General features: G+C 47.3%; 1 protein-coding gene across 3 annotated transcripts; it reads right to left on the minus strand.

Moving 5' to 3' along the window:
- Window positions 1–3279: 3279 nt before the first annotated feature.
- Window positions 3280–9385, minus strand: LOC100383111 (Trypsin family protein). Of its 3 annotated transcripts, none has more exons than XM_008670156.4 (6): window positions 8033–8807; window positions 6897–7424; window positions 6614–6757; window positions 5554–5794; window positions 4352–4852; window positions 3280–4006 (listed from the first exon to the last, which is right to left on the minus strand). In XM_008670156.4, the coding sequence occupies exons 2-6, from the start codon at window positions 7374–7376 to the stop codon at window positions 3624–3626; spliced, it is 1749 nt and encodes a 582-aa protein (XP_008668378.1). In that variant the 5' UTR covers window positions 7377–7424; window positions 8033–8807; the 3' UTR covers window positions 3280–3623. The 3 variants fall into 3 exon arrangements, with proteins under 3 accessions (XP_008668378.1, XP_035820804.1, NP_001169250.1); XM_035964911.1 differs by lacking the exon at window positions 8033–8807 and adding an exon at window positions 8837–9385 and having other exon boundaries at window positions 3289–4035; NM_001175779.1 differs by lacking the exon at window positions 8033–8807 and adding an exon at window positions 8837–9252 and having other exon boundaries at window positions 3363–4006.
- Between the last annotated feature and the right edge of the window lie 1690 nt (window positions 9386–11075).

Consider the following 11075-nt stretch of genomic DNA (forward strand, 5'->3'; position numbering starts at 1 on the left):
TTGATCTTTTCCCGTTTGCGAGGAATCTCCACAACTTGGAGTCTCTCGCCCTTACAATTGAGTTCACAAAGAATACGGAGTAAGGTGGGAATGAGCAACGCACACAAGACTCGAAAATCAGAGCAACAACACGCACACAAGTCGCAACAAGAGCTCGCAACGCAACACAAAGAGTTCACAACTCCACAAGAGCTCTATATGCTATCACAATGAAACGAATGCGTGAGATTGATGTCTTGGTGCTTAGAAGAGTTGTAGGAATGCTTGGTATACTCCTCCATGCGCCTAGGGGTCCCTTTTATAGCCCCAAGGCAGCTAGGAGCCGTTGGGAACAAATCTGGAAAGCCATCTTTGCCTTCTGTCTCGTGGCGCACCGGACAGTCCGGTGCACACCGGACACTGTCCGGTGCCCGATTTGTTTCCTTAAATGGCGAAGCCGACCGTTGCCGACCGTTGCAGATCTGGCGCACCGGACAGTCCGGTGCACACCGGACAGTCCGGTGCTTCCTTCCGACCGTTGGCTCGGCCACGTGTCGCGCGCCGATCGCGCGGCCGACCGTTGGCCCGGCCGACCGTTGGCTCACCGGACAGTCCGGTGCACACCGGACAGTCCGGTGAATTTTAGCCGAAGTCGCCGGAGAAAAACCCGAGAGCGGCCTCTTCGGCCGAGGCAGCCTGGCGCACCGGACACTGTCCGGTGCACCACCGGACACTGTCCGGTGCACCACCGGACAGTCCGGTGCCCCAGACCGAAGCAGCCCCTTGGCTGTACACAGCCAAGTCTTCTCTTCTCTTCTTCTATCTGTTTCTAACACTTAGAAAAATATATTAGTACACAAAACCAATGTACTAAGGCTTAGAAACATACCTTAACTTGTGATTTGCACTTTGATCATCCTTGGGCATATTTTCACATTTAAGCACTTGTGTTTGCACTCAATCACCAAAATACTTAGAAATGGCCCAAAGGCACATTTCCCTTTCAGTTGCTGCGCCTGAGAGCGGCCCACAGCTACAGGAGGACGGCACGGCGTTCGCTGGAAGACTTCATTCAGCTACGCGGTTAGGGTTTCCAGTGGATTTCTTAGGTTCGCATTCTTTTCCCCATCTTGCTTCGCGTCTTTCTCGCCTCTGGTCTCTTCCGAGTTCGTCGCGCGGAAGTTTTTGCGGGGGGTGGTTCTCTTCTCCGCTTCGCCCGCCTGCACTTGGCGAGGAGTGGCCTCTCCCGGGTCGCTCGGGTGTTTCTGCTCAGATGGATCCGAAAAATCGAAACCCTAACTGGGATCGGTGGGGTCCGAAGGAGGTTCCGCAAGGATCTCAGTCGTGGGGGAAGAATCGGAACCTCAGCTGGCGGTTGAAGACTGGATCCGGAAAACCTGATGGCAAAGATGACATTCCTGTCTCCACTCCCGGTGATGTCGGTCAGCCAGGTATCCTCAAACCCCCCCTCCTACCATTCTGAAATCCGAGAATGATTTGGTGCGTAGGGTTTTTTGCCTGAAATGTGGTATGGATGGCCATCATGCTAGGGAGTGTTTTAAATCTTTGTGGTGCGAGATTTGTCGCAAAGAAACCCACAACACAGCTCGGTGTGTTCTTCCCAAACAGAATAAACCCAGTATGCCTATTGTTGGTATGGCGGCAGATGGGCTAGGGTTTTACTCTTCTCATTTCGCCAAGCCCTTATCCAACAAATCTAAACGCAGTTTTATTGGCTTGGTTAAAATCGTTGAGGGTTTGATCACGACCGAGGATCTGGAGAAGGATTTCGGTTTTCACTTTCCTTGGGGCCGCACTTGGAAAACTACTAAGTGTCATTCTGGCTTCCTCATGCAATTCCACTCTCAAGAGAGATTGGATGAAATGATTAATTTCCCTGAATTGAAAATGAAATTGTCTGGGGCCAAAATTTCTGTCTCTTCTTGGAGTTCTCAGGCTAAGCCTAAGTCTAAACTGCATTCTGTGTGGATTATGGCCGAGAATGTGCCAGAAGAGTTGCAAAATTACCAGACCATTTGCGAATTGGGATCCACTATTGGGGCAGTGGAAGAAGTGGATATTAACTCTTTAAACTCTAAAGAAATTGTGAGATTCAAAGTTCATGTGAAGAGTGTTGCTATGATCCCCCCTATCATTGAAGTTGGTGTCAAACCTTTTCTGTATGACATTTTCTTTAAAATTGATAACATTACTGATGAAGGTTGGAATGATGACTCTATTAATCTGGGTAAGAGGGCTTCGGTTGATAGACAAGGGTTTGGTGACATCTCTCTTGGCAAATATGCTAAAAAGGCCAAAAGTGGAGATGGGGATTCTGGTAAGGATATCAAGGGAAAATCTCCCCTAAAATTATCCTCCAGTCAGGCCAATGTTGCAGGATCCCTGTCTGAACAATCTGAAAGCATGAAAATGGGGAAAGGTTCTGAAGGACCTAAAGGTTACCTTGATAGTCAGGGTAATGAGGATGAGGAATTCAATGATAGTGAAGATGACCTGTTGGATTCTCAGGAGTTGGATGAATTCATCAAGGATGATGAATTTATTCCTTCCCCTGCCCAAGAAAAAAAGAAAATGCATCTTAGTAATGTCGAGGAGGCTAGCAAGATTGTTGGTGTTAAAAAAGGTGGATCTATGGAAGGTGAAGTTGCAGAAGGTGTTAGAAGGAGCAGCAGACTGGAGTCGTCCGAGGAAATGAAAATTGCTGATAAAGCTGCTGCAAGAGCTATTGCTAAAGATGCTTTCATCAACAAAGAAAAAGAAGGAGCAAAGAATGGTGGTGCTAGGAAGCAAGTTAATCTGAAAGACCGCAAGTGAAGCTTTCGGTAGGGCCTTGGGGTGGTGCCCTCTCGACAGGCGTATTTCTGGATGATACGAAGCTGGAACTGGGAAGTTGATTTGGATAGTTGTCTGTCTTTTGCTGGCTAAACTGTGCAGTTTATTTTGTGGCTTCTGCCTGTCTTATTGGGATGTAAATAAGAAAGTCTTATGTAGTCCTTCGTAGGCCAAAACTTCTCCTGTTATCGTAGGCTCTTCACTGATCTCGTGATAGTGGTTAGAGTCTAGATAGGGTGCTGGCCGTGGTTGGTCTTTTAGAGGTTTTACCGCGTGGTGGCGGTTGTTTCAAACTTGCCTATTTCTTAATGAAATAGGGGGCTTCGCCCCTTGGTCAAAAAATCTAAACTTTTAAAAGTTACTAAATTACAAGCTAAATAGTTTACTTTATTAAGTAAATTTCAATTTTTTCTAAAATGAATGCATCCAAACGTTCCGTAAGAATAATTCAAAAGGTGAAAACACAAGGTTTCCGGAAGCTGATCTAGTGATCTTGAAACAACTCCGTTAATGGTTGGACAGAGAAAACTGATCAAGACCACTTTATCGCTACCTGCATTGTTTTGATATAGGGGGATTCAGCATTGTGCTTGTGCATATCAAGTCTCACAACAAAACTGCAGGGGATACCACCTAACATCCTACAATTGCTGAATCAAGTTTTACCATAGTACATGATAAGGCTTGTGCCAGGAAACTGCAGCTACGGCTGCAGGTTCAGTCTGCTGAACCACAGGTCACCTTCTTCGGACTACTTTATGACTCAATGCGGAGACGCTGAAATGAGTGCGTCACTTCTCCAGGTCAAGCTCGGATTCTGTGTCAGTGCGAAGCCGCTTGGCCTCCCGGTCACCTAGGTGAAGCGACATGGCGAGTTCTTCCTCTGACGGATTGTTCAGGTTCGCGATTTGCCTCGGAGCATCCTGGTCGTCGCGTACAGGGGACATGCCGACAAAGTTTGAGATGAACTGGCGCTCTTCCACATTGATCACAGCTGCCTCATCCCCTTCCGTCGTCGCCGAAACGTCGTGCCGAGGCAGCTGCTCGATTTTGATCCCCAGAGGCTCGAAGATCTCCACCTTTTCTTCTGGGGCAGGAACAGCTGCTGTCGACGACTCCCCAACAGCAGAGTTAGCTGCAGCCACCAACGCGAGCCTTTGCTGCTGCACGGCATCTTTATCGAGGATAAATTCTGTCAGTTATCTGTCATGGAACAAAAAACAACAGAAGCATACAGACTCGATTTTGTAATCATAATAAGGGACTGTTTTGATCCCACGAGATAAAGCAAAAGTGACTAAAGTTTAGGAGCTAAAGATCCCAACAGGAAGAGCTAAAAGTGACTACAATAATCTTTTAGTCGCTTTTATCTCCTAAAGAGGAGCTAAAATTTAGTCAGTTTGCTTTAGCACTTGGGATCCAAACAGACCCTAATTCTGGACGCTAGTGGATTCTCCGATGTCTAAGTGATGCAAAAATTGTGTAAAACACATAACTGAAAACAAGGGAAATGCCGAACCTTTGAGTGATTCATTGGTTATGATAAGGTCAAGTTCAAGACGATCCAGAAGGCGGCCAAGATCAACTCCACTGGTCCAATTTTCAGGGCCATGGTCACACCTAAGCTTTAGCCTCCCACGGTTTGCTGTGCCACCCCATATTATCCCAATGGGACACGGCTTCTCATTATCCTGGCCAGTCAGGATAATAAGGCTTCCACTATCACCTTCTAGATCAAAAGTTTGGCGGTTTTCGCCGACAACAAGGAGGTCAGTGAAGAAGCTTATTCCTTTCTCGTCATTGTACTCAAGGGCATAAGCCACCACAGTTCCAGTTGTGTGACCAGAACTTCTGCCGATTTTGCATACTTGCCTCCCTATGAGGCTATTAAGTGGACTCTGCAGATCTATAACCTTAACATCCCCAATGTCACCAACACCCCTAACTGTAGTTGTGACTGTGGAGATGTCGAAGTCGTGAGCAAATGGGATGAATGCCCCGTCGGCGCGTACAAATGTCTCTGCAGGCTCATTACAACATAGCAAGTATGTTTGGGAATCAGACCATGGCATGCATGTATGTTTGGGAATTAGAACATTGTGTACATCATTTGGAATCATCAGCAGGAAAAAAGAAGAAAAAGTAAATGTACTGCATGATTAGAGTGATAAAAAGCAAGGAATTCTCCCTCCCGTGAAAAATAGTTGTCACATTTGTCTTTGCACGGTTTTGATATTTTCTTTCACCACCAATTTCTTCTAGAACATATTCTAAAAATTCTTGAAATCACGAGATTTTGCAAGTATTTTCAAACAAAAATCTAGACATATATTAACATGTTTCTAAACCAGATAAATTTGATATTGATGTTTGTAATTTTCAAGTTTTCACCAGATATTATCCTAAAACAACATGTATCTATGACCAGGAGTCTTTTATTTATTCAGAGATAGTCCTAACTTGTATTTTATTTTCTCATAAAAATAACAAAAATGGATGTTGCTTTATTTGCAAGTAGTAAACTGAAGAGCAAGTTTGAGTGTTAATTTGATTGAAAATATTAATATAAAATCACAAATGTCAAGCCTTGCTTGATATGAAAAGATCAAGCAATAACGCCATCTCATGAAAATTTAAATATATAGATAAATAACCAAGCAATTAAAGCTGCAAGTAATACTTAATCTCCTATATTAACCGCATAATTTATAACTGCTCTACCTGGGTTTGTTCCAGCATAGATTCCATACCAAACATCATCTGTGATGAAAGATGTTGCCCTTTCGACAGCTCCAAGATAAACACCAGGCCCAAGGTTGGGTGGCAATGGGTGATACATCTTCTGGTTTGGGTAGTCCAAGTCAACAGCAACATGTCGGTTGGTGAGGAAACCTATCTGCTTGTTGCCAGTTCGCCGTTTTACAATGGCGCCCAAAGTTCCAAAAGTGTCCTGACTTGCAACCTGAAAGAGTGAAACAAGAGTGTAAGGAGAAAGATTCCAAAAGCATGCTTGCTTGACATTGCACCATTTCCAAGAAGTCTTATCAGCTTTTTTAAGTAATTCATGTCTATTTTACCGAAACCTAATTTCAAACAGAAGCAATGACTAGGGTGACTTAGACAATGGAAGTGAAATCTACATCTTCAACGCTTAAAAAGCCCAACTGTTTGAAACAAATTTGTGTTTGGCTCCGGAGAACAACATTCAGGTGCATATATTGGTGGTTTCTTAGGACTGAAACTCCTATGGTCGTGAATGGGCTGGTGCTGTGTAATTTCTTCTTAATGAAATGACATGAGCTCTCCTGTGTGGCTTAAAAAAAAGTGCAGACTTGCAGTACTTCAAATGATTTGGTGTGTTAGCTGCTATACTATAGCAAAGATTTTATAGGGTAAACTAATTCTAATAGCTTATAAAAAGTTCAGAACATCCAGTTGGCTGAACTGAACATTGGCAGGATTTAAAAGAGCTCATTTAGCCACGCACCTGGCATGGTAGGAATAACTGAAAAAAGTAACTGTCCAGTCCCTAGCATAATCTTATCTTATGCATGTCGTGCAATTATTTATCCCTTTGTACTAGTACAAGTAAATCTTGAGGGGGGTCTTGACAAGATTGAACGGTACCCTTACAAACCAGCAGTACAATTCGGTAGTACATGGTTTGGTGCAATACAATCATTGTGCACAGCTGCACAAGTCCACATGGTAGCATGCTACCCTTAAGCCACATGATATATACTTTGAAATTCAATCAATGCAGAAAAGAACAAAAGTGTACCTGAGAGCCAGAGCCAATACATTCATCACTGCCACACAACTTATCAACAAGCTCAGTGAACATTTGCACTTTTGGATTTTGAGCTGGTGCACCGTAGTACGAGAACTCAACAACGTCAACATCACACCAAATACCTCCTGGACCCTGTCAATGATCCGACTAAGTGATAGCTATTCAGACCACGACGAAAAGATTTTCAAAGTACAAAACTTCACCAGCATTGTTGTTTGGGAGCATGGCTAACCCGATCATCCAAAATACATACTAATTACAGTTCCCCTACCTCAACAATGGCAGGAAGGCATTGGTCCGGATTAAGCCACTTCTTGTGAACTTTGCGAGCAACAAAGCAAAGAATCGCGGGGATATCTGTCAGAGCCCCTTTCCTGATGCGGAAGCCCACCGCCGTTCCAAGGCTAAAGCAACGCAACACCTTGCTATGGAAAGCTCTTATAGTCATCAAGTCAAGCAAGCTATTTGCTTGCTGGCCCTTGGGCAACCGGCCAGACTTGGGCAACAGTCCCTTTGAAAGGTTGGCGAAGTAGTTTGCGCGTCCCTCGGCTGCACAATGCTGCAGGTTTGATGTTGGCCATAAGAAGTACGCAGCGCTGTTCTCTGTGTGTGTGCAGCCAGAAGCAATCGGTTGCATCGATGGAGAGGAAGGGAATGACTGCTGGTGGTAGCAATGCCCCTCCACATCAAGTGTTGATTCATCTGATTGTGCAAAGCCTGAAAGCTGCGTCCTGCCATCTGAAGGCCTCATTTTGCCGAACAGGTCGCGGAGCTACGATGTGTAGGATAAGTTGTGACCCTAAAAATGAGAAGCAGCGAGTCAGCGAACATGAGCTTCAGGGCTGATAACCAAGCTGTAGGGCGTGAAATCTCAGGAAGACTCAGAAAGCATGCCATCCTGTGAGTGTGTTTCGAGAATCAAGATACAATGGATGGAGGCAACTTTGGTCAAAATAGCGAATATGTGAACAAACAGCAAGTCGTGGAGCAGCCTGTTATTCCTCAGGAATAGATTCTGCAAGATCGCAAAGGGAGCCACGCAAACAAAGCAGCCTGAATTTATAGTGTCTTGTGAATCGTGAAAGGTTGTAGAATAGGTATTCGCCGCCAATGAGCTATACGAAGAAAAAAAAAATACAGCCATTTGGATGAGGCGTGTGATACTCTGATATAGAAATAAAACGGATAAGAGGAATCTACAAAAGCCATGGCTCAGGTCTCCTCCCCTCTCTTGCTTGAGCTGCCCAAAGACAATGGTGACTTGACAATATGAAATCAGGGCTGCCATGAGGGTTAAGGGACGGCACAAATTCCCCACTTTCATCACAGGATTGGGCATAAATCCACATGACAACTACTCGCAATGATAGTAGTCTCGTCTCGGGGAATAAGGTAGGGTGGACCTACACAATTTTGGTAGCCGACAGTGAAAATGAAGTCGAGCAGGGGCATCACGTGCTTTCTTGAAAGAGAAAAGCAGAAACAAAAGGCGCAAAAAAAACGCCGCCAGGAATTGATATGGAGTAGCCAAAAAACCATCCACTTGTTCTAGCGAAGTCCGGACTCTGGAGTGCGGAGACGAAGACAAGAACTGCTGAAGGCAAGAACTGCCAAGCCGTCGACCGCGCCTCCGAGATTGTCTCCACAAGGAGGGGGGGACCTCGCTTTCCATCGCATTAGGCACCCAAAGCAGATTGCCAGCAGCACACACGCTTTTCTATCTATAGTAATAATAAAAAAAAACAATAAAGAGAGAAAACGAGCAAGCAGCCACTGCTGCTGCTACGATTGAACTCAAAAGGGGAAAGGGGTACACGAAAAGGCAAAAGAAGATAAACCCCGCCTGTCGGGAGATGTCGGTTGCTCTACTCTGCCATACTACGCACCGAGCCATATCAAGAACCCTACCCGCACTGTTTGGGTATGAAAAGTGGAAATACCAGAGGGGGCCTCTAACAGATGGACCAACCACCGGTAGAACGATGAACGAGGACGAAAGCTAAGCGGACTGATGAATCCAGCCATGGGTCAACCAAAAAGGAGGGGGGAAACGGCCTGGAAGGCAAGAGAAGGCGCCGGAGCCGCCAGGGTTGGCAAGATCCCGCCTTTGCTCCGTTCCCAGGTTCACGGCCGGCGGCCAAAAGGTCCGATCTCGGTAGGACTTCAGGCGGGAACGGACAGGAGGAATTCCAAGGGGAGCGGCGCGCTTACCTCGACGGGAGCAATGGCGTGCGGGCGGGCGAGCGGCCTCAGCAGTGCTCCCCCGGTCGCCGCTGGATATCCATAATTGGGAAAATGGGGGCGGGAATCTCCACTGTTTATGGCGACGCCCAGTGGCCAGAAGCCGCTAGCTGTGCGCCTTCGCTGTGCACGCACAGCCGCACAGGCACAGCGGGCAGGACCAGACTAGGGGCTAGAGCCTAGCTAGCGCCTAACGAGAGGGAAGAGAGCCGGAGATGGACTGCTGGTGCTGGAGGAGAGGGGCGGAGCCGGAGGCCGCGGCAATCTGGGGGCACAGGCCGCGGGAAGAAAGAGAGAGAGGCAGATGGAGGGACGGAGCTCGGCTAGGTGATCATGGTCACTGGGTCAGAGTCTCAGAGATGAGACGAGCAGCAGCTAAAATACTGTTGCGCCCGTGTGATGCGTCGACCGCCGAGCTGTGGCTGCATAGTCGTCCCTGTCCTGTCCCCACCGGAGAAACGGACGGCCTGGACCGGCCGGCGGGGGAGGCGCCGGCACGTGGCCCTCCGGCATCCTTTGATCGCGCGGCAGGTTAGGGTTTTGGGGGGAGGATACCCTTTTTGTGGCGTTGGCGATAAACCGAATTTTTTAGACCGGTGCTGTATCAAACAAAATCGGGAAAAAATCGACTAAGGGATGGCGGTGTCTTTATCATACTAAAAATTTTAATGTGGATAATGTGGCAGACCAATTTGAGCTCTGTTTCACTCACTCTACGGAGTAGCTCTACTCCAAAGTTTAATAATATTTTAATCTGTTTGATTATAATTTAGCTTCAACTCAAAGAAATTGAGATTTTATTGAAACAACAATGGATTTCATCATCGCGTTGTGGACTGCTCCCTGAAGCAAGTGGTGGTCGTGCACCGAAAACGGACGAGCTGCTCGCCCTACGTGACCCCGTCCGACGAGGTCTTCGAGGTGCTCCCGCTCGTGTTTCTCTACGTCCGTCGGCGGCGGCCCGGGCTGCTTTCCTGAGTGCTGGAAACACTCATGAAGTTTTTACTGAGTGTGTCTCGGTAAATAAATCTCGACGAACTATACATCGTCAATAGCTTCTTTGTTAAGTATATTTTGTCGAACAAGCGGTAAAAATTTTACCAAGTGCCACCTACTACTTAGCAAAGAAAAGTCGTCACGGCATCAAATAACGGTGACGGAGCTTTGCTGAGTGTAAGGGAGGTATCGAGTGTTTACTGGACTAGCGGTCGGCAAAGAAGGCTCTCGTGTGTCCCCATGCTAGTCCATTTGTCGAGTGCTCCAAGAGGCACTCGTTGAAGGCTCCCTCTTTGCCGAGTGTATGTTGGACTATCTCTTGGCAAAGGGAGCACCAATGGTCCCTTTGCCACCCTCTTTGCCGAGTCAAAGTCTATTTTGCCAAGTGTTAGTTTGTACCGAGTGTTTGGCTCTCAGCAAATGATGTCTGTATCGAGTGTCATTATTCGTCGAGTGTCCGATAAATTGCACTCGGCCACTCGGACAATCTCCTGGCACTCAACAAATAGCTTGTTTCTGGCGTGCAAGCTGCTGGGCACAGAGTGCAGGCTCGCTCGCAGGCTACTGGCGCACTCGGGGAACCCCGTCCGGCGGATCCTCAAGCCTCTCCCACTCGTGTTTGGTCGTTTCTCGATGTAGAATGGCAGCAGCGGGCCGAACATCTTCCCTCTACTCTGTTGCACGTAGACCTGTCCAAACAACGAGTCAGGTCCAGGTTGAGTCGGGTCATGGGCAATTTATTATGGCATGTACCCGACTCGTGCCTAGTGTCGGGTCAGGTTGGGATGGCCCGTGTCTCCCTGTTTGACGTGTTGGGCTAGGTTTTTTGGGTTGAGTCGGGCTTTTTGGCTTTGGGTCAGGTTTTGGAACAAAAATCACAGCACGTACCCACCTGTTGCATTGATCGGGTCGGGTCAAGTCAAGTTTTTTTCGGACGGGGTCGGGTTAGATGGCGCATGATCAGGTCTAGTTGCGGGTCTGGGATGAGGAGGGATGACGACAAGCAGCGGACGATATCTACAGTGGTGGAGGGCTAGACAACACGACAGAGCATAGAGGTGAGAATGCAGGACATGGCAATGTCGAGGGTCACGTGCGGCACAGCGTGGAGGAGCACGGCGGTGGCTGCATGGAGAAGCGTCGGGGACCAGGAAGAGCAACAGAGCGCAACCAGGAGAGCGTTGAGGGCACCGATCGTGGCATGGGCCATGAA

This window comes from Zea mays, chromosome 2 (assembly GCF_902167145.1).
Source record: "Zea mays cultivar B73 chromosome 2, Zm-B73-REFERENCE-NAM-5.0, whole genome shotgun sequence".
Classification (NCBI taxonomy): domain Eukaryota; kingdom Viridiplantae; phylum Streptophyta; class Magnoliopsida; order Poales; family Poaceae; genus Zea; species Zea mays.

Coding starts and splice junctions, on each gene's coding strand:
- LOC100383111 (XM_008670156.4), bottom strand. CDS start 7,376: ATGAGGCCTTCAGATGGCAGGACGCAGCTTTCAGGCTTTGCACAATCA. Junction 5,795..6,613: donor GTATTGGCTCTGGCTCTCAG/GTACACTTTTGT, acceptor TCACTCTTTCAG/GTTGCAAGTCAGGACACTTT. Junction 4,007..4,351: donor AACCAATGAATCACTCAAAG/GTTCGGCATTTC, acceptor TCCTCGATAAAG/ATGCCGTGCAGCAGCAAAGG.